General features: G+C 40.0%; 3 protein-coding genes across 5 annotated transcripts; all 3 read right to left on the reverse strand.

Annotated features, from left to right (window-relative positions):
* Positions 1-6286: 6286 nt before the first annotated feature.
* Positions 6287-11684, reverse strand: LOC112902401 (transport inhibitor response 1-like protein Os11g0515500). 3 transcript variants are annotated; one of them, XM_025971467.1, is made up of 5 exons: positions 11499-11684; positions 10251-10761; positions 8848-9101; positions 8606-8754; positions 6287-7286 (listed from the first exon to the last, which is right to left on the reverse strand). In XM_025971467.1, exons 2-5 carry the CDS (start codon positions 10700-10702, stop codon positions 6513-6515), a joined length of 1629 nt encoding a protein of 542 aa, XP_025827252.1. In that variant the 5' UTR covers positions 10703-10761; positions 11499-11684; the 3' UTR covers positions 6287-6512. The 3 variants fall into 3 exon arrangements, with proteins under 3 accessions (XP_025827252.1, XP_025827251.1, XP_025827250.1); XM_025971466.1 differs by having other exon boundaries at positions 8606-9101; positions 11391-11684; XM_025971465.1 differs by having other exon boundaries at positions 8606-9101; positions 11499-11682.
* A 2408-nt stretch (positions 11685-14092) lies between these two features.
* Positions 14093-18129, reverse strand: LOC112903481 (long chain base biosynthesis protein 2a). The gene is made up of 12 exons (XM_025972750.1): positions 17639-18129; positions 17446-17511; positions 16797-16885; positions 16463-16608; positions 16253-16377; positions 16070-16163; positions 15813-15976; positions 15536-15697; positions 15322-15448; positions 15050-15216; positions 14744-14851; positions 14093-14641 (listed from the first exon to the last, which is right to left on the reverse strand). Exons 1-12 carry the CDS (start codon positions 17762-17764, stop codon positions 14549-14551), a joined length of 1467 nt encoding a protein of 488 aa, XP_025828535.1. The 5' UTR covers positions 17765-18129; the 3' UTR covers positions 14093-14548.
* A 1845-nt stretch (positions 18130-19974) lies between these two features.
* LOC112903750 lies at positions 19975-21108 on the reverse strand. The gene has a single exon (XM_025972967.1). It carries the CDS (start codon positions 21106-21108, stop codon positions 19975-19977), a length of 1134 nt encoding a protein of 377 aa, XP_025828752.1.
* Between the last annotated feature and the right edge of the window lie 2339 nt (positions 21109-23447).

The following is a 23447-nucleotide window of genomic DNA, read 5'->3' on the forward strand; positions in this document are numbered from 1 at the left end:
GCAGGCATAGGTTGTTCTCTGCTATTTGTAAATCTCCACGAATAAGCAACACTACTAGAAAATGATTTTTAGAAACACCTCCTTTTTTTTGTAGAGGTGGTCCAAAAATAACCAGCTACAAAAGGAATAGAGTTATTGTAGCATTCGACCTGAAATAGCCACTATTTTTAGGGGCGAGTAACGCCATCAACCACCCTTGGAAATGGAGGCCATTCTAAAAATGCATTTTTATGGGCGGTGGTGGCATGACCCACCTCTACAAATGGACCATCACAAATAAATTCAAATCTTATATCAAAATTGTAGAGGTTGACGAGACCTAAGATTTTGTAGGTGACGACTTTTATTTAAAGTTATTTAGTAGTCTAAAAAATTATTATATATTCTCTAATTGTAAAATCTAGAAGTTTTGATTTTTTTTCAAACAACTTGTAGAGTAGCTCCATATCTAAGTTGTAGCTGTAAGATTTAAAATTTATAGTTTATAATAATTCATTTAAGACCATTTAGGATACCCCCGATTGAATTGTTGTATTCTAGTACATACGTTGTACTATATAATATCTCATAGGTACAACTCAAGTCATACTTTGAGATTTCCACAATCTTAACATTTATATACACTAAAATATGCTTGGCATATTTTTTTCGATATCTATAGTTCACGATGGTCATAGTATAGAAGTTTTACTTATTTATTTATTTTGCTATATTCTAAGATTTAAGGAAATTTTTGGAATAAAATAGGAAAAACATATTCAGGGGCGAGTGGTGGCGTCACCCGTCTCTAGAAATGGATTTCTAAGGGCAGGTGACTGTGTAGTGTGGTGGTGAGGAGGGTACGCGCGAGGCTTGAGGTAAGCGGTTCAAACCTCAAAAAAAATTGTACCTTGTAGTAAAGGGGCTTGTGATGGTGGCTATGGCTGGGATTTTTTCTTTTTAATTTTGCTATTTTCCATTTTTTCTAATTGTTTTTTATTTTCTGAAAATGATTTGCAGGTGCGGGTGATCCCGTCACCCTCTCCTACTAGTACCATTTCTTGGGCGGGTGATCCCCTCACCTGCCTCTGGAAATAGGTTTTCAGAGATACTGCAAATAACTATTTCTAGCTGCAAGAAGCAGGGGCGGGTACCGCACCCATCCCTAGAAATATGTTTTTACCCGCCCCTAAAAACTCTTTCTGTAGTAGCGCAAGCAAAGTAGAGAATTATTCTAGCTCTTTAAAGCACCTAAAGAATTATGTGCTTATGACTTATCCATTGTGGCATCCAGGCAGTACCCAATATGACTCTTAGATAGAAAAAAAGTACAAAGGTGTTATGAAATATATTTCATGATTAATCTTGTAAGTGGTACCAATATTGTGTTGCCAATCAATTTGAAATTTTAGATATATTGATAACTAAACCTACAAAGTTTGACCAACAAAAATTCAATATGGATTTTTATGTATTTGTGGTCGGAGGAAATAGTTAACTAACAGCCACCCAACTAGGCTATCTAGCTAGCCAGATGTTGCATGCAAAACAATTCAATAAACTTACTTAAACTTTGGTCACTTTCATCAACTGAACTTTTTGCAAATGGACCTATAATTAATAGTGAAACAAGTATGCTAGCCCTGATTAAACAAGTATGCTGCCTTTTGTGATCGGAGGCGAGAAAAGGGATCATCAAAATCAGCCGTCATGAAACCTATGTAGATCGTGAATTGCAGATTATTGTTGCAATCAACAAGATTCAAGAATTAAAATATTAAACTATATATGCAAGAGTCGCAGATTATTGTTGTAACTTACTGGTTAAGAAACCAAACAAAGGGGAAAAAACAGTCGGCTCAGAAAAGGGCGTTGTTGCATGGTACGCCCGACCATGCATGAGTTGACACTGACATTGACAAAACTTGCAGCTTATGTGCTAGCGAGCAGACCCATCGCTTTCTGTACTGGCTTGTGTAACGGAAAGCTTTGCAGCTTGCACACACCACGCTTTTGCAGCTTTGCATGGGTTCGATAACATGGACCACCGGAAGAACTGACATATATATATATGAGTCCTTTTTCAAGGACTCTTCATGCATCTACAATTCTACATATAGGTAGGTTGGTGAAATTATGAAAATGACCTATTGCTGTTGAAGTACTCGATCAATAGGTGACACAATCCTTGAAGTACATGCGAATCATCTATCTTTGACATCGGTTTGGACTTCTGGACGTAACCGGTTGGTGCATGTAGCTCAATAGTTGCTGTAGTTATGCCGTAAGATAATACAAAGATGGAATAATTTAATTCAGTGAAATTTCTTTTTTTCCTTTTTGGTTTGGGTAGTTCATTTACCATTTTTTTTGTGCAATAAACATATTATTACTTGGGCAAAGGAAGTACCCAATTACAACTATGACATGTACTTTCTCTAATTACACGCAAAGAATAAAAAGGATGAAATATGTCTATGATATTTTTCGTGGACGTATAGGATTGGAGATTATGTTGATGTCATAATGTACTTATATTTAGGATCAAAGGAAGAAGAAATGTTTCAGGAGCCGTCTGGATCCTTTCATTTTGGATGAATTGAAATCTACTCAATAAACTAGGCTATTTGTAACATCCCACCACTTTTCAACCACTTTCTAAAATTTAGATATAAGTCTATCCTAAATTCATAGGATGGGATATGAAAATTAATTCTATACATCATCAAGCTATGTTTATATTGCATAACTTATTATAGCACGCTCTTGTAGAAATATAGCACATAATTATCTCCGTCATATTGCCAACAATATTATACAAATATATTCCGTATATAATCATATTAGCTTAATAGATTTATGTCTAAATTATAATTATTAAAATGGAATTCAATTCTAAGGTTCCAAACATGACGTTAGGGGTTTGTGGTGGACCTACAGGAATGCAAATGCTGTTGTCAGTTGTCACTTGAGACATGCTCCTCATCACCAATCCCGCAGGGAATAAGACAGAGATAAGAACACTCCGATCCCAGCAAATGAAAGAGCTAGCTAGCATCATTATTCTTGAATCGCCAGTTGGCCTTAAACACTGGTTTTTCGACCAATAACATATTCGATGCAAAATACAGTGCACTGTACAGTCAATATATAGTTACTTACGCAGAGATAAGAGAAAGGACAGGAAGTGATGAAAATCAGCAAGGGGGCTAATTAAGAGGGATGCAGCATGTTGCGTGCAAGTCATCTTTTGTTGCTTCTCTGGCGGCTTTCACACAGCATGAGCCAATATAATTTAGATTGAAATGCAAAAATGGATGTGACAGAATAAATTCATCTTGGGTTAGGAATGGCATGAATCCAAGTTTAAGCTACTGGCTAGGCATCACATACATGGCGAGAGAGAGTCATATAAGAGAGATCTAGCTATAAAGTGCTGCTGTTTGGTGACCGGAAGGGAGCAAGGGATCAGCAACATCTAGAGATGTAACTGGGTGTCCAATAGTATTTTGGGGTCAGGTAATTACTTACGATGACATGCCATTTTAGTTTATTGATCCTCCCAAATTATTTACATAGAATATTATTCTAATTTATTTTATCAACTTTTTTGATCGACCCATTAGCCCAAAATATATATAACTTGCATCCCTTGCATCCCTGACAACATCAGCCCTTAGGCCAAAACATGTAAATTATGAATTGCAGATTATTAACAATGTACAAGATTCAAGAATTAATATATACATTCGCGTGTAGCTACTCTCACCATCAGTATACCACTATGCGTATGTCCACATACTTATTTATCACTTTGGGTATGTTCATATACTAATTCTAAGATACTTCAAAGGGATATGTACGAAAAATTTCAAAAGCATCCCTATTTTTTAAATATATCATGATTATATATTAATACCAGTATATAAAAATAAGTATATCCATATACTCCATGTATGGTCACATACTTAAAAGTATATACCATCACAGATGGTCTAGTATGATCACGTACATCTCGTACATACCTTTCGTTAGGTCAGATACGCCCTACATCATGCGATATATATGTAGAAGTAGTTATATATATATATATATATATATATATATATATATATATATATATATATATATATATATATATATATGCACGAGTCACATATTATTGTCTAAAAAGCTGTAGTTAGCAGGTGTTCAGTAACAATAATTTGCTGGTCAAGGAATCAAACATATAGGAAAAAAAGATTGTCGGCTCTAGCTAGGAAAAAGGCGGCGTTGTATTGTACGCCGACCATGCATGAGCTGACATTGACAAAACTTGCAGCGAATGAGCTAGAGAGCAGTAGAGAGACCCCACGCTTTCCAGTGTGGCTAGTGTAGTGGATTGCTTTGCAGCTTGCACACACCATGCTTCTGCAGCTTTGCATGGGGTCGATAACATGGACCAGACCCCATGGGAAGAACTGAACCGTGAGAAAGGAACGGTGCACTGGCTGCTTCGCTTTGCTTTGATATGGCTCGACCCTTGGTAGTTGGTATCATTCCCAGCAAATGAAAGAGCTAATAGCGTATCATTCTTGGAATCGCCAGTTGGCCTTAAACAAACATAGCTTATTGGACCCTAAAAAAAACACAGCTTATTGATCATTAACACATTCGATGCCAAGTGCAGATCACGGCCTCAACCAAACACGCTGTTAATGAACAGGATCCGCACCTGCCTTGGCGAAAACGTTTCAAGACTCGACTTTATCTGTCAGGCCGGCCTTCTCCCCCGCATTTTTTAGATAACATTTATTATGAATTGTTTATTTATTTCATATTCATATATTCATATTCTGATAGAACTTAGCCATCGTACATTGTTTCTATTTATTATCTATTTATCATTTATTTAAGGCTGATGCCAGACACGCTCTCCACACAAAATAAGTCGAATAATCCCAGAAGTAATTAACCTTAAATTCCTAACCAAAGCTCCAAGTTGGTTCCATTTTGGTTCGAGACAATGAAGCTTAAGTTAGGGAAATGAAGATCATTAATCTGTTAAAACAGATAAGAATGACTTATAAAAAGCAATGACCTAAACATTAAGGACCACCCCAGCCAAAAGCTGCGTGGCCTCACTGCGCCATCATAAGGCACGTACCTTACCTTACCTTTAGATGGAGGCTCTAAACAAGTCTCTCCGATTACTCTGAAAATATATGGAACATCATAAGCAACCAAAACCAGCCAAGAAAACATTTATTTAACATATATATTTGCTCATGGGTGCAATCGGCTACGATCTAGTATCATTGGCTTACCTTTAGATGCACTGGCCTTCGAAATAATAATCTTTTGAAATAAGCTGTCTTCACTTTGGCCTATTTTCCAACCCCATATTTATGCGCAACTTTCCTTTTCTTCTCTTCCTTAGAAAAAAAGAATGTTGTGGACACCTTCCTCAGCAGCCCACATCACTAGACGAATGCCTTGCAAGAGAAAGGACAGGCAAGAACTAACAGGAGCACACAGTGTGATTGATTATTAGTATTCTCTCTGTGTAAAGGGCTAAAGGCTGCTGATCTGTTCCTATCTGTACATCTCATTTTCATCAACATAAACAAAAGAAAAAAAAGCTTTTTTCCAGCCTTGAGTATGTGGTTTTTTCCGGAAAGGGGATTTTTTTTAATTTGGTGGGGGATTTCCAACACAGAGGGGACTGGAAATTTCAGCACACGTTCGAGGTCCCGTTGCTCCGGCTTCGATCGATCCGTCACGCGAGCAGTGATGGGCTGATGGCAACCGTCCACCCAACACGTCACGATGGAGACACCTCGCTTAACCACCCTGCTGGCCGGCCACCGGCCAGGCAGAGCGTACTGCTCCTCGCCATGCGGATGCGGGCGGCGGCGGCTTGCTAGAGGTAACGTACTCTGGTTCGTCGTGGCGTCGCCGTCTCGTCGATCATGCAAATAGTTTGTTGGGTTGGGAGAGGCTAAACCACGGATGTACATGACTGATCAATAGCTGATTCGTCCAATCAAACATTTACAGGAAATGACTGGTCCAATCAATTTTTTTTCTCTATTGATTCAGATGGCCAAACTAAGACTACTCAGTACACTACAGTGATTGTTATTAAATAGGAAGGATTTCGAGACATCTAAACAACAGATATCAACTTGAAGGCCCATCTGGCCTATCTTTACCTTCGCAGAAGAAGATTATTCATCAGCAAAGATCTTTCACCTTTTTCCCGGAAAAAGTTAAAAGGAAAAGAAAACTTTAAACTCGAGGCAACCAACAGCTCAACATCACAGACTACGCAGAGTGCCAACCAGCATATAAACATAAACATTAGCTACGGTCTTACATGTCCAGCGCAAAAGGTCCACACAGCACCAAGGTTTAAGTTAACGCTACAGACAGCATATGTTTCCAACGGTACCAAAACTACGGTAGGCACGGTTCAGAACACCGGGTTCATCCGGAACCCAGGTTCAGGGAAGAAAGAACCATCTTCAGCCGCCCGCTACGGTAGGTAGCACTTACAGTAGCGAGACGAATCCAGGGGCATCGCCCCGGGGTCCGGCGATCGTCCGGTAGAGATACAGCTTCTCCACCTTCTTTGCGTTGCTGGATGCCTCATCCGCCTCATCGATGCTCGCTCCCGCCCTGCTAATGACCTCCACGTTGACACCAGGCATGCTCGCCGCGAGGGTCTTGCAGCCCCCTAGGGTGATGTTGCAGGAGGACATCCAGAGCGAGCGCATCGCCTCGTACCTGTCCACCCCTGCAAGGAGGGCGGTGTCGCCGAAGGGGCTGTCCCTGATCTCCAGCTTCTTGAGGTTCTTGCAGCCATTAAGCACGTAGACCATGCCATCGTCGCTGCCCCCCACAAATGCCACGGAGAGCATCTCCAGCTTCTCGGCATACATGCCAATGTACAGGAACACGCAGTCCGTGAGGAGGCCAGACATGGAGAGACGCCTAAGGCCTTTGCATGACTGGACGATTGCACCGAAGCCTTCATCCAGTGGCTGTCCTGTCATAGCATCTGCTGAACTGAGCTCGACAATGCATAGTCTGAAGGATGTCAGCTGTGGGCAGTTCTTTGCAATAGTAAACAGTGCAGCATTGGTCATTCGATTGCAAAAGTAGAGAACAGATTGTAACTTTCGACAGCCTGAAGATATGGCAACCAACCCTTCCTCTGTCAAAGTAGCTGCGTCTGCATTATTGCGAAATACCCTCAACTCTTGGAGATCAGGACAAGAAAAGCCCACAACCTTCAACCCTTCATCACCAATGTGATCTAACAGCTGCAGACAAGGATTAAGCATAAGCAACTATGTAAAAAGCAAAAAGTAAGGCCATCACCAACTGAAACAGATATATGATCGTCAATGTTTAACCGCAATAATCCACTTATTAGGACTATTCATTGGCAATAAGAGCAGTAAGCCTGAAGTTACATTTGAAGAACTGGAACTGTTGTAATCAAACCAGACATGGGGCTTCTCTGAGTGTAATCCTCCAACTGCTATTACAATTTGATGAAGCCTATCCAATGATTGCCCAGTGAAGATGTTACTTATTAGATCACATTGCCACTCTAGTCCAACACACTTAGATGTGACAAGAATCAAATCCATACAGGCTGTATCATATCAAGTGACTTTGTTGAGGGGGCAAAATTTTCTTGTGCACGGCAGTAAATAAAATATAACAAACAGTTGTGACCTATCAAACATACCGAGGAAAGTTGAAAAGGTTGTTCTCTCATAGGACCCTTACGTTTATCCAACTGTCTCCTCACAAATAAATACATGACCATATATTGCTGCGTTGGCAGTTATTAAGATCATGACATGTCTATATAGCTACAAGGTGGAGTTTAAAAAACATTGTGTGGTATCTTGGACTTTGTATGTCTGCTTAACTGTAAGAATTACCAGATAGTTGCACGAAATGCATTTCAATTTTTTACAGTATGCAGACCTCTTGCATACTGACTGCAACTCATACCTAAGCATGTAACGGTAGAACATTTGTTGCCAAAAAAAAAAAGAACTGCGTACATACATGAACAAAATATCCCATTCCCATCATTCTTGTGTAATCAACCTTGAAATAGACACACACACAATATTTTTTTAAGCTGACAAATCTAATACGACCTACCAAGTTAAAACCTAAAAAACTGCATCATGTGATCTATATATGTAAAAACAACAAGTGGGGTCAAGGCACCAAAATAATCCTAAAATTAGAGATGTTTGAGAAAATAATTGACATAATGGAAATTCATATTAATCAAGAGAAAAGAGAGATGTATCCTGCAAATTTACTTAGGCATAGATGTTAAAGGCTAAGGTTAATTAAAACTTTTATAGTTCCACAACAAATGCAACTCAACTTAAATTATAGGCATTAGAGTCAAGTGGTAGACACAATTGTCTTATAAATAATAGGCATGCATTATATAGCAAATTCAGCTACATTTTCAAATTTGGCCAGCTATTAATGAAGGCAGTTCTGCTAGTTTAATGTAACGAGAGCCTAAAACTACATAACAACACTGCTAGTAAACTCTCCTACATGTTTAAGGGTACAAAACACCACTAGTAAAAAATCTTACCCATAAGACATGGAGTTTCGTACACCGACGAATAATATTGATAAGATCAGCACTTTGAATTAATGGAGCACAGCTGAGGTTCAAGCATGTAAGGTTCTTGCAGACTGAAAAAATTCCTCGAAGATAAAAGCCCGTAACAGCCCAAAAACCTGATAAACTCTTTAGTGAACTGCACTTTCCGAGAGCAGAGGATAAACTGACATATTCAGCAGGGTTATTGCCTGTTACAAAAGATCCTGTACCTAAATCCTCCAGCTTAGGTGTGCGACCAAGTATTCTGTACCAAACATCAAATGGAACACGACGATTCAACCTTAGCCTTTTAAGATTCGGACTCCTTGCAACAAGTCCCTCCAATGCAGAAGCATTCACCTCCCCAGACAAGCAAGCAAAGTTCAAGGATTCTAGTTCTGTAGAAGGCTTTGGGAAACAATTAAGCCAATGATGGCCTCGATGTTTCACAACACTCTCTTGTAAGTCCAGTTCCTTAAGAAACCTGAAAGCAAAGAGTGGTAAAATATATAAGGAGTGGACAACCATAAGTAATATCTCTAGCAGAACTAAACAGGAAGATGACAATGAAAATAAACTGTTGTTCTTGCCCTACTTTGCAATGCAATTGTAATTTTGACCTCATTTTATTCAACTTTGTGATTTTGTCCTTACTATTCAGTATTCACAAGTCAATGCAATTTTACCCCTAGTCAGCGTGATTTTGCCCCTGTTTTGACCATTGATTAGTTGCAAAATCACGTTGACTAGGGGCAAAATCGTGTTGACTTTTGAATAGTAAGGGCAAAATCACAAAGTTGAAAAGAAGAGCACAAAATCAAAATTCCACTGCAAAGTAGGGGCAAATACACAAATACCCCTAAACTTTTCTTCACACAACAGAATAAGTCAGAGCTGGAAACCAATAATATAATGAACTGCAATCAGTCCATTGATCTTTTTTCCAGATTTGAACTGTAATTGTTCTAGTCACGAGATTCAATTTTGCTGTTTCTAAACCATTATGTACTTTTATATTGAAATAAAGACAAGGAAAAGAAACCATATAAACACTCACGCAGTAGACCTGTACTAATCAGACTTAAAAAGAAACTACTATACCACATTTTGTCAGACTTTCAAGGGTCCGTGTCCTGCAAAGAATTCACGATCTCAATGATGATACTCAGAGATAAATCAAAGAAATCATAAACCAAATTTCATGGCTGCCAAAATCAAAGAAGACTAATACAGGTAGAGCTACATAGAAATTGCCAAAAGCTACTCAAAACAAGTTCAACTACTGAATGGTAATACAAACGGAATTGTAGAGAACTTTTTTCGGTAGATTTTGCATTGTTTTCACATTTCACATTAGGAAATCTTGACAGGTAAACACGCAATAGATAAATTTGAACATCAAGATCCAACCAATTATACAGAGAAATCAGAGATTGAAAAGCATACATGATCTGGTATAAAATGGTGCACAAAATAAACTAAGCAGAAAGAAGATCGCAAAGATAACAATGAATTGAATCACATTATTGTTAATTGAATGGCCATGCTGGATGAACTAAAACAATACTCAGTACACTATTTCTCAGTTTGAGGAAATGTGACATAAAAATCTTGAAGCTTTCAAAATTCTCACCTGCAATTGGTAGTGATAGTAGCAAGGCCAGCAGTGCTGAACCCCTCGCAGTTGACAAGGACAAGTGATTTAAAGTTGGTAAAAGAGCCAGCAATCAGCTTGAGGCACTCATCAGTCACAACCATCCGCTTCAGCCGGAGCTCCTCAAGGCCAGGGCACGCACGGGCACACGAATCCACCCATGCATCAGCCGTGGCGCCCCACCCCGCTGGGACAAGGTCGAAGTCAGCAAAGTGTGGTTTGCCCTTCACACTCAGCGAGCGCATGCTGGGGAACCGCACAAGCACACGCTCTGGGCGCACTGCATAGCAGTTGCTTACAAGCACCGAGCGGCGGCTACGGCGCTCAATGTGGTACCATGCCCGGCACACCAGCGACGTGGTATTGCGATCCCGGTGCGAGGTTACATAGCCAAGGATCTGCTCCACCACTTCCTCTGGGAAGTATGCCATGACGGTGTCCCCTAGAATCCTAATAAAACCCAATCACTCGCACAGTTCCCAAATGCCATCTGGTCACAAACAAACAACAGGGACAAATTTTTTTTATATCAGCACGAGACACTAACTAGTGATCATTAGCAGGAATCAACACGAATTTAGTGTTCGAATATGCATGAATTCGCACAAAGCAGCACTTGGTTCTAAACTTCTAACTGACAAGAGGTAACACGGATCGGGAAATGGATCAAGGATCGAGTATCAGGAAGTAGTCAGATTAGCACCAGCTCACATGGAGTCTGCAATTTGGACTGATAGAAATCGCATATTCTGAGAAACAATTGCCAACTAGGACCTGAAGAACAGGGGAAACAGGGTTTGTTTTTCCATTTCTTGATCAATCCGAGGGCAGACCCGGGAACGAATCGCTCCTCTGAGACGAAATTCCCAAAATTACAAGATCAAAATCTCCATTCCGTGGCTCAAAACCGAAACCCAAGAAAACAACCAAACAAAAAAAAAAGAAGGATCAACGGAACAGCAAATAAAATGAAAGAGGAAAATAGCAGAAATTGCCCGCTCCGGGAGGGAGAATCGATGGCTTAACCACACAAAGATCGCAGCTTTCCGCCGATCGAACCCCAGACCAAACCCCCAAATTTCCCCCGCAACCAGAAGAGGAAAAAATAAGTGAACTTACAAAGAAACCCCCCAAGAAACTTGTGCAGCCAGGAAACGCAGCGCTCCGCGAAAAATCGATCGGATCGGAGAAGGGGGAAGAGGAGATGGGATCGAGGGAGAAGACGACCTGAGAGTATTTCTCGCGCGCGGGTGGTGGTGGATCTTGGAACTCCGCCTCCTCCGCCAGTCGACTCCTCGTACAGGTCGTCGCTGTGCACACTACCGCTGGTGCGCGTATGTCTGTCCGTCCTTGTCAGTTGCCGCTCTCGCTTGGCACCAACCATGCCCACCGTCACTCCTGGTTTCCCCCAGATTTCGGATCGTGCGAGGAAATCTGCTACAGTACATGGCTTAACAGCCGCGGTACCCGTGCTACGTGCACACTGCACTGATGATTCTACCAGAGGGAGGAGTTTTTCTTTTTCTTTTTCATTTGAGGGCAATAGAGAAGAGTTCTTTTTTTATCATGTACATCTAAATTAAATTAAGCTGGATTTGGATGTTAGGGGTATGGATTTAGGATTTAGATCGAGAAACTATATCATGCCAATGGCTATGAGATCGCTGGGAGGATTCAATTAAACATTTTCTGGACATAGAGCATTAGAGCTTGATATCATCTGTTTTTTTTCCTCACAAAATTTTAACATAAAATAGTACTGTACTTTCAACAAAAAGAAGTCAAAATATCAGTACCATGGAGTCAGTGATCCTGTTTTAATAGTTCTGAAGATAATGTATTTATGTAACTGAAAACGGATTTCAAGGGAGTGAAATGGTTTTTTATGAAAATATTCAATTAAAAAATCCATACTGAATGGATGTTCAAGCTAGGGTCGGAAAAAAAAACTTAAATTTCTAGGTGCTATTCACAGTCCCAGATTCCACCAGTTTTGATGCCCTCCAGACACCACTGTTCATTCACAGTGGTAGAATATAGTTGTCATCTTCCTGTAAAAGAAATCAGTTTGGTCCCAGCTAACCAATATGACAAAAGTACTTCTAAAACTGCAATTTTAAATATTCAGATTAAGTCTCTGCAACAGTATGTTTTTGTCAGGGTTATGCTTTTCTTAGCCCAACCTTTTAGGTATCAAGATGAAAATGGGTAGCAAGAATTAGGAATTTAGATAAAATTAGGTTTTGCAGATCCCCTTACTTGACCTGAGCATTTTAGAGCTCAGGCCTAAAAAAAGCCTAAGAGCGTAATTGGTTTGATTTCAAAATTTACCTCGTCAAAACTAGGGTAGGCCAAAATATTGGCAAGAATTTTTTGCCGAAATTTTGGCAAGTAATTTGTGAGGTGTGCTAATTTTTTGGATTCCAACCAAATGGATGCCAAAATTTATATTTGCCAAAACTTTGGCAAAGCATATTTCGGAACAAACCAATCAGGCTCTAAATTTTGTGCCTAAAATAAGTGCTAGGGCCTGCCAAGTAGCGCCATTGGACCCTAAAAAAATGGTCCAAATCGGGCTGGGCCGTGGCGCCCATTCTTTTTACATGTGAAAATAATTTGTATTATTGAAGGGAAAAAACCATTCCTAATCCTCACTTAATATGAAGTAATCATAATTCTGACTGGACTACCAGCTCAGCAGAAAATTTATATTGCGTCAATCTTGCATTACATGAGGGGGAGAATTGACTATAGTTTCTGTCGTCCTCGTCGCTCATGCGTTTTTCTACCGGTCTCTATTTTGAGTCAGCATCACTCCCGAATTTCCAGTGGAAAAATCCCATCCCGAGTGTTCTAAGTGTGAATCAGTTAACAGCGATTTGCTGCCGTGGAATTTGCATTTCCAACAAGTTGCAAGGCTAAATTGATTAGGTGGACAAAACACAAATGAGTTGGCATCCATCTTCGCTGGTCCAGTTTTAAATAACACGTTTTAGGTTGAAATTGTGCGCCACATTTAAGTCAAAAGAATAGCATTAAAGAGTGAATTCACATAAATTTTTTAAAGCATTTATCCAAATAACAAAAAAAAACTTCGGAGAAAAATTGGAAAAAAAAAGAAATGGACGGTCCGTAGAAATTAGGAAATATAAACACACGGATAGGAACAAATTGTTGGGAGCTATTCATTTTTCTTCCGTGTTTGATAAACATGAAAATTAGTATATTCCTTACCATTATACTAGTTATGGATTCCGTTACAAAGCTTATTATATGTATGTACACTCAAAAAAAAATGTCGATGGTGTTTTTTTTATCTTTCACATGGCGGTGTATGGATTTTCGCAGTGGTAGGGTACAGTTGTAATTTTTTTTTGTAAAGAAATCAGTTTGGTCCCATCTAACACATACATGATTACATACAGCAAAAGTAGTGAAAAATGCAAACGTGTTTTTTTCTTTTACAAAAGTTTACTCTACGCTGCAGTATGTCTTTATCCGCGATTTATCTTAGCTCATATGAATTTAACTGGCGAGAAGGACATGGTTGGCCAAACTGGCCATAAACTATGATTCCGGACAAATCTAGGTATTCTGTTTCATACTATAGTATTATCAAAGTAGATAGATGCTGAATGGTGTTCTTATCTCAATTATGTATTTTTGACAGGGCTGAGTTGCAATTTGTGACTTAAACTGAGTACATCTTCAAGTACAAATTCCATTATAAATAATAACAAAAAAATCTTTTATAATCAATTAATCATCCATGCTCTCCTTAGAAGAGAGGCCAGCAGCCTCAGAAATAGGCGTATACAGGATTGAGCATCAGAGGTACAGATTTGCATAATCAAATCTTTCTACAATATCTTTACTGAAGCTAAGCAAAATCTTTCATAAGAGACATCTATTTGGTCACATATAACCTGAATATGAAAAATGCATGAAAGCAAGAGGCCTTCATAGTTGTCAATGGTCCGACTGCAGAAAATCTTAGGGATGTTCTGCAGAAAATTCATATTGCATCTAATTGTATTACATATCAAGAATGGATTAACAACAGAACAACTGAACTTCGACCAGCTATACACATTTGGAAGGATAGTTGTACAATCAACAAACAATAGTCAGCTAATAGGACTGATTCTGGACTCTTGCGTATCGACAAAATCCCAATGAAACTGCTCAATGTGTGCTTGTTTCCATAATGATTTGTTGATAACTCCCCGAGGAATTCTACAACTTCATTCATTCATGGGCTAACTCAGGGTTCGTCCCTACTCCAGTTTATCATGACCAGCTTCAGCAATCTTTGGTGGTTCTGCAGGGAAGTATTTGATGCCTACAAGATCACCAACTCTGCTGATAACCTGAAAGTGGGTTGCACAGACAAGCACCACGTCACTTCAGCTCTATTAATGCCTATCACAATAAATGAAGCATTTACATACGAAAAGAGAAAAACAACTCACATCAAGTGCTTTCACCAGGTCCTCCCTAGTGTGTGAAGCAGAAATGCAGATACGAGCTCTTGCAAGAAGAAGAGGTGTCGCAGGGAATGCCACAGTAACAACAGCAACCTGAAATATAGGTACCTTATCAGTTCCATGACAAATAAGAAGAATAACTGATGGTGCAAATATTGATGGATATGGATTACATGCAGATTGCTAGTTACTACTACACTTCTCAAGGAAATGACATTTTGAAAGAAAACTATATCAGAAGCATAGTGCTATTTGGATCTTCAGAATATTACAACGAACTCTACTACTAACCTTTTGTCTAAGGCACTCCCTAGAAAATGCAGGAATCTTAGCCGGATTGTATAGCATTATGGGCATGACAGGAGAGTCATTGTCACCAAGAACCTCGAAACCCATCTTCTTGAGCTCTGACCTGAAGAAATTACTATTCTCACGGATGCGTGCAAGTTTTTGGGCACCTGCAACATATCACAAGCAGAAAATGATGATTCAATGGAACATTCTAGTGAAACACATAGTTGCAAATGAGAAGGACCAAAAAGTTGTACAAGTTTGCTTAGTACCTCTGTTGGAGCCATCCTCCCCAAGGATAACTTTAATAGCAGAGATAACTTGTTGCACTGCAGGTGGTGACATGGAAGTAGCATACAGATGGGCCGGGCAACTATGCTTCAGGTGCTGAATTATCTCCTGAAAGTTATAGCGAGAAGAATTAGTACTTCAGGGCAGTCAAACTAAGTACTATAATCATAATATGGTTGTTTCAGTGATATGCACCTTTGATGCGGCAATGTATCCACCACATGATCCAAAAGACTTGGTGAAAGTACCCATCATTATATCTACATCAGCTGGGTCAACCCCAAGGAGTTCACAAACGCCCCGGCCAGACTGCCCAACAGCACCAATGCTATGAGCCTCATCCAGATATGTGTAAGCCTGTTTGACAAAAAAAAGGAGTAAACGAATATGATCAATCCCCTTTGTTGATGAGCAGAAAATAATAGTTTATGTGCCAAACTTTGAACGGAAAGTACAAGAAAACTATTCGAACCTTGTATTTCTTGCAGACAGCTATAATCTCAGGGAGCTTACACAGCTCCCCTTCCATGCTATAGATACCCTCAACAATGACAATTATCTTCTTCCATGGTCTGTGTGTCCGTGGCTGACCACCAGCTATCTGCTCTCTCAGGACCTCTTCCAAATGAGCAGGGGCTGCAAGAATACATTTGCAACCATAAGTCATAAATCATAAAAAAACCAGAAACCAAATACTCCTGTGCATTATTCAAAGGCATAGAAGCTTACAGTTATGCTGGAAAACTCTGACAGTTGCGCCGGATCCTCTTGCGCCATTGACAATTGAGTTATGGTTCAGAGAATCACTAATTATCAGCCCACCCTGGAATATTGTGAAAAGGTAAAATAAGTAATCATCTCTTGGTCCACCCACATTTTAGTTAAATGGATATAATAAGAATGTGAACAAACCTTTCCAATTAGGCAAGGAATGATAGCAGAGTTTGTAACATAACCCATGCCAAATAGGATAGCAGCAGGCTTTCCAACGAAACGTGCGACTAACTCCTCCAGCTCAGTGTGAAGCTTGGTCGTGCCTGTTGCCAGATGAAAGGAATCAGGTTACTCATTTCATTTCCTAAAAAATTGAAAAGTAAAAGCATGTTGACAATCTAGGCATACCGCCATCAACACGAACACTGCAGGTGCTTGCTGAGTATTTCTTGAGAGACTCAATAGCACGCGGAGTGCAGTACTCATCTGCTGCAGCAAATCCAAGGTAGTTGTAGGATCCCAAGTTGAGGCATCTAGTGGTATTTGAGGTACGCCTGCAACAATAGTGAGAGTATTAGCCTCAGTTGAGACTTGTTTTGCATTCCATTTATTTTGGGTCATAACTTGTGACTGAATGGATCACGGATACTCAATTGCCAACTTTGAGAAAAGTTTCAATGATAAACTTGACTATGTTCATAATATTGGTTCTTACAAATCAGAATAGTAGAACAATACTTACTGTAGTGTCTTGTTATTGTCGTTTGAGGTTCGTTCAACAACATCAAACCATGAATCTGGTGCGCTTGCAATCGGCCTACCAAAGCAATCCTGTAAAATCAGAAAGGGAGAATTGGTTATATACAATTTAATCAACAATGAAATAGCTGAAGAGGTCAATCCTGCTCAACAAAACAGACTTGAATCCGATATTAACTAGCACAGTACATGTAATTTGCAGCTCACTCAAACTCATCTACTATTTCAGAATATAGTATTTTGGTCGAGAATGACATTTACTACATGTTTGTCTGTTCACTATCGTCAGGTGCATATGAAATTCAAAGGCATGAAGAATCAAGCAAACATCATAGCCACCCAACTTATCTGCGCAAAGTCAGGGAACATAAGCTTACAAAATCAGCAGATTGCACTGAAAATGCTCGCACATCAACAAAAGATCTAATCTTTTGAACAGAGAACAAACTACAGTGCGCCTGAATTCCTAAATGGTCATGACTTTCACAGGAACCTGCAAAATATACTTGCACAATATATGTGCGACTAACCATTTCATTACAATGCAAAGAAATTTATTCAGGCACCAACAATCTGCCCGGGATATCATCACAATGCCAATTTCCCAACGAATTCGGATGCATTTATCTCACCTGGATCCGAAGGTATAGGCGGCGCACATAGAAATCCTCCAGGCCCAGGCAGATCGGCGCGTACCCCTGCATCAAGCCAATCGTCGAATCAGGCTACCTCCAAGGGAAAGACCAACCAAAGTTGCGACGAAACCTCCCGGATCCGGGCGGGGAGAGGCGGAATTCGGCCGGCGGAGCCAGGCCGCCCGCTTACCTTGACGTTCTTGGCCTTGAACCAGTCGACGAGCTTGCGGAAGAAATCCCTGAGCTGGCCAAACGCGAAGAGCAGCCCGTAGCTGAACAGCGTGGTCAGCGCCGTCGTGTACGGCAGCCTCACCATCTTGCCCCCTCCCTAATCCCCCCGGGCTCTCCTCCTCCTCTGGTCCCCGAGACGCCTCAACGCGCTCTTCGTCCGCGGAAAATTCTCGGACTTTAGCCGGAGAGCTCGTCGCTCGGAATTCGAATCTTGGCTGGCTCTGATTCCGATTCTTGGGTTCTTGGATTCCAAGATGGCTTCTTGGAGATCTCCCGGGCTGGCTGTGGATGCGGTGAGGCTGGAGCAAACGAGGAGTCGATGGTGAGGGAGGCGACGGGTGAGGAGGGATTTAAGGGAGGGGGAGGGTGGAGGGGGTCGTCAATGGCGACTGCGCGACTTGGGGAGGAGGCGGAGGTGGAAGTGTTTGAACGTTGAACAACGCGACGGGGAGCGAAGGGAAGAACGGGAGGAAGGAAGGAGACAACCCAGCCAGCCAGCCAATGAGCCAATGATATGTAAATATTTTTGTTGTTTTCTTTATTTTGTTCTTTTTTTAATTTTGGGTTTGCTAAACTCTTGTTGGTGCAAGATCGCACTATAGTTTTCGAGAAATTCTGCCAATGGGTTTCAGCATTAAATTTGAGGATATGATCTTGTTGTTTCATTCAAACGTCCGGAAATGGATATATTTCCTAAAGTTGGCTTCCACCCTAAATAAATACAAGTTCTATTCTAACAAAACATTTTTACAATAATTGTAATTATTTTGTCTCATCAATTTTCTGACGGTGACCACTAAAGTGTTAGTAGGCAATTTGAACACGTCAAGAGAGCGCATAATTTATTTTTATATAAGTTTGAAATTAAGTAATGGAAAACTAAACAGATTGTGAACTATTAAACTTTTGTATTGTTGAAGCTTTTACTCCTATCTTGATGAGGAGCAACAAATTTTATGTTTCTATACTCTATTGCTGCCAAAATTCAGAAAATGGATTGGTTATTTTTCTAAGCAAATAAGGATAATGTTATAGGCTCCTGAACCTGGTGATCAAGTCCTCCTTGGGTTTCGAAAGTTGACATATTTATGAGTAGATTAATTATAGCCAATGCCAAGCTAACTGGGTCGGATTCGTTAGGACACACTGTTAGTGAAGTGTTAGAATGCTAAATTATGCGCACTAGTAAAAATTCAAACATATTTTTGGAAAAGGTTCTCGTCCATTATCTTGATCTTTTGCACCGGTATTGTCAACTTCTGTAGTCTTAGATATATATGCGTTAAGCGTCTCACGTCCATATTACTTATATATAATATGTCTGCCTATTACGAAAACCTACTTGGATGAAAAAAAAACATTCAAGTTTATAGCACACCTCACTACTACCTGAGTATGTATAGTTGCTTTTGTAGTAACAGCAAGGCACTAAGCTCTTTTTGTCGAGAGTATCGTAAAGAACTTGTGACATTATATTGTTTTAAGTAAAGAGTGATACAATGATTTCACAATTTAATACTGAATTGGCAAATCCTACCTAGTAGTTCCCGAAAAAGTAAAATATAATATATATATATATATATATATATATATATATATATATATATATAGGATAGGTTTTCCCTACTCTCGCGTGTATCTACTCCTACTATAGGTATATGGTCTCCGGAGGTCAACCGGGTACCCCAGCGCTAACAGGTTCCAATCTTGTTCCGTATATTGGCGCGCGTACGTATGAAGGGAGGGAGGGAAATACCCACGCGATCTGTATACCGAAAAAATTACATGCCGTTCAGAAATACTGCATCAATATCGGATCGGGCCGTGCTTATCGTTCGATGGATTTCTCCGTCTATATGTATCCTCGAGCAGGACGTCATCAAGGGGTATGTTTCAGCCATCCAGGTCATTGCTAGCAAATCCTAATCCCTCCATCATGGCACCTGGTAGTATGGAGGAGGAGGACATGGGAGAGATCATCGAACAGGGAGGTCGTGCGGTTGGTTATGAGCATCAGATATCATAGAGAAGGTATGTAACGCTTCGTTTGATCAAGAATATTCTGCATGTATGTTGCCGTGAATAACCTGCCTTTATTGCAGGGATATTTTGAGGGGGAGTATGCCGCCGGAGCAGGTGGGCAGGCCCGGTCTTGAGTTTTTATTGGCCCGGGGCGGAACTAAAAAGAGGGGCCCCATAATAATACTAAACTAATAGTAACAATAACAACAGTAGTAATAAAACACTTCAATATATCCAAAGCAATATTTATAGCATACAATTTATATTATTACCTTAAAAGTTTCTTCTAGCATTTCTCGATGCGAAATCATCGATGATGGCATTAATGTTGATCTGATCCAATAATTTCTTCTCGATGCATAAAGTGGCCAAACCATTTAACCTTTCTTGAGACATTATGGACCTTAGATAATTCTTCAATAGTTTTAACTTTGAAAAGCTTCTTTCAGCTGATGACGCCACTGCCACAGGCACAGTAAATAAGATCCGGTATGCAATAGAAATATTAGGATAACAATCAGCTTCCTGGACAAATTCAAAAATCTCCATAGCAGACATTGATCTATCTGGCAAAGTGGACTGCATAACAGTTAACTCATAAATTAGATCATTTATCTCAACATCAGATGAACCATCTAGAGAGAAAGTTTCTGAAAATTTGGTGCAGCACTCTTTTAGTCCATCACTATCCAATGACTTCAAGGTTTCTGAACTCATTATAAACCCAAATATACCTTTGAATGATTGGAGTTCCTCAAATCTACTTTTCAGTGAACTGATTGCATTGTTGACTATAACAAGAAAATAATTAACTTCAAAGTCCTTCTCAGCTTGCAAAATCGCTTCATTGTAGTCTGTTTCATCAAATTGTTTCTTCCTAGTAGCACGACGCTTTACTGGAAATGTTGTCTCTACACCCATTTCAGATGCAATTTCAGTGGCAATGATCATACTCGAAGCAAATCCTTCATTTCTATAGGTGTCAAAGTAACTCAGCATTCCTTCTATCTGTTGTAAGGTAGAATCAATGCACATGGATGGTGATTGCAGCTTCTTGCTGACAGTATTTACAGCAAACAAAATATCATACCAAATAACCATACTAAGTATGAACTCAAAGCTGCCAAGGATATCAAATAAATTTTTTGCATCACTCCTATCCTTGGCTTCAGTGTCGCTATCTTCACTCAATGATAGCAAAGCTGATCTTAGTTCAGGAGCTTGATATCTAATTGCTTTGATACTTTTAATTCGACTTTCCCAACGAGTACTACTCAATAATTTCACAGTTAAATTTTTGACATGTTCAAGCAAAACACTCCATCTCTTGGTAGAACTAGCAAATAATACATATATCCGCTGCACAACTCCAAAGAATGAAATAGCCTTACGACATGATTTTGCCATATCACAAAGAGTAAGATTAAGATTGTGGCAAGCACAAGGCATATACAAAGCTCTTGGATTTATATCAAGCAACCTCCTTTGTACTCCCTTATTTTTTTCCTTTCATATTAGAGCCGTTGTCATAGCCTTGGCCCCTAATGTCATCAATATTGAGGCCAAATGATTTGATAGAAGCAACAAAAATATTGAAAAACCCTTCACCAGATGTGTCATCCACCTTTAAAAAACCAAGAAAGTACTCTTCAATTTTTATTTTTCCATCAGACATATCAACACATCAGACCAACAAACTCATTTGTTCTTGGTGACTCATATTAGGGGTGCAATCAAGGATAATTGAGAAATATTTGGCTTCTTTAACAGTCTTTATGATAGAATTTATAATGTCAGAGGCCATAAGAGAAATCAACTCATTCTGAATTTTATGACTAAGATAATGATACTGAATCTCTTTGTCTTTAAAATGTCTAATGTGGTCTTCCATTACAAAGCCAAATTCTGCAATCATCTCACACAAGCTAAGAAATTTCCATTAAGATCATTGTAAAGTTGCTCACTAGATCCTCTGAACACTAAACTTCGTTTACCAAGAAATTTCACAATAGCAACTATTCTTAGCATGACTTTCCTTATGCACTCTTTCTCCTTTGCAATCTCCTGTTGCAACTCCTTGTCAATCGTTTTATTTTTGCTTAGTCTAGCTCTCAATTCATTCCAAGAGTTCATGTTGATAATATGATCAACACTAGCTTCATGCTCTCTCAGCCTCTCACCAGTATGCCTCCAATCTCTAAAACCATCGAGCCCCAAATAGCTCTTGCGGTTGTGAGAACCAAAAAGTTTACAACAAAATCAAAATACTTTGTCAACTTGTTTTGAATAGACTAACCATTTTCTGTCACGTAGCTCTCCATTTTTCATTTTTCTAGAGTAATGACTGTATGAAAAATGTCTTGAGTTGGCATCCAAAGGAAATATAATATTTTCTTCTCTTATAGGTCCTTTCTCCACTAATATATCCCTTGCTTTATTATCAAGATTGTCCCAGTTTACCGGATCATACATATTTGTAGTAAAAACTGGTTCTTCATCTACACTGGTAGAGGGCACATGATTACTCACATTGTTATCATCTGTATTGATGCCAACATTGTCATCGGTAGGGTCTTGATCTTCTGGATTAGTGTTAGTTTGTTCTTCCACAGCAACTATCGCCCACTCATCTTGATTTCTCGAAGCGCTAGTATTGGGCTTAAAAAATTTATCAATGGATCCTCTTTGTGATTCTGTCAACTCATCTAAGTGTTTCCTCTTTTTCCTTTTCTCACTGCCTGATGGGTGCCTTCTAGATGACATGAGGGCGCTGGAATTTTAGAAAGGTAATCATCAGACAAGACATTGAAATAGAGGGTACTAGGGCAGATGCTAACAGTTGAATTTTGATTCAGCGAAGGAGGATCAATGAAGAGGCTTACGAGTGTAGGGAGATTGGAATCCAATTTGCCTCCAATCCGGGTGAGTAGATGAATCGCCAGCAGACGACTGTGAGTTAGAGCAATGGCCGGTGGCTGGCGGCGCTGAATGTTACGTTAATTAGATGGACGCGAGGCTTATTAGCTTGTACTGTAGCCTTTAGGCTTTAGCGCTGCCTTTGCGGCTCTCTGCTCTGGGCTCTTGTTTCTTGCTTGGACCTAGCCCAGTTATATATATATACTTATGTATATGTATTTGAATTTTGGAGGCCCCAACGTTTTGGGGGCCCGGGGCGGGGGCACTGCTCGACCCCCCAGGGCCGGGCCTGCAGGTGGGCGTTGATGCTAGTCAGGCTTCGGCAAACCGATCTAGGGTTCTTCCACGGCAGAGGTATTGCGGCAAGTGCGGGTTGCCAGGACACAACCGTGTTACGTGTGGCCATTCGGCGGCGCGATTTCGGCTCCCAACCAGGATTTGCTGGAAGTGTGGTGGACGAGGCCACTATGAGATTCTTTGCCCAAGCCATACTGCATTACCATTGGGGACCTCTGCAGCAAGGTAGAAACATTGTCATACTATCTTTTGCAGATTTGTGTTTATATTATTGATGTTGGATTACTTCCTCGTTTTAAACAACATGGGACCCATTTATTTTTTTTATGTGTCTGTGATAGCGTTGTTATCATAGATGATGATGATGGTCATGTGGAGGATCATGGTGGTGAGGTACGAGCAGATACTCCTGCAAAGGCTTGCATGTGGCACAAGATGAAGGATCAGGCGTCACCGGCTTATTTTGTACCGTAGTTTTCTCATAGGGGAAGGAGTAGTTTCAGGGAAATTTGTCGGGAGTTTGTAAACTCCGA

Source organism: Panicum hallii, chromosome 8 (assembly GCF_002211085.1).
Source record: "Panicum hallii strain FIL2 chromosome 8, PHallii_v3.1, whole genome shotgun sequence".
NCBI classification, from domain to species: Eukaryota; Viridiplantae; Streptophyta; class Magnoliopsida; order Poales; family Poaceae; genus Panicum; species Panicum hallii.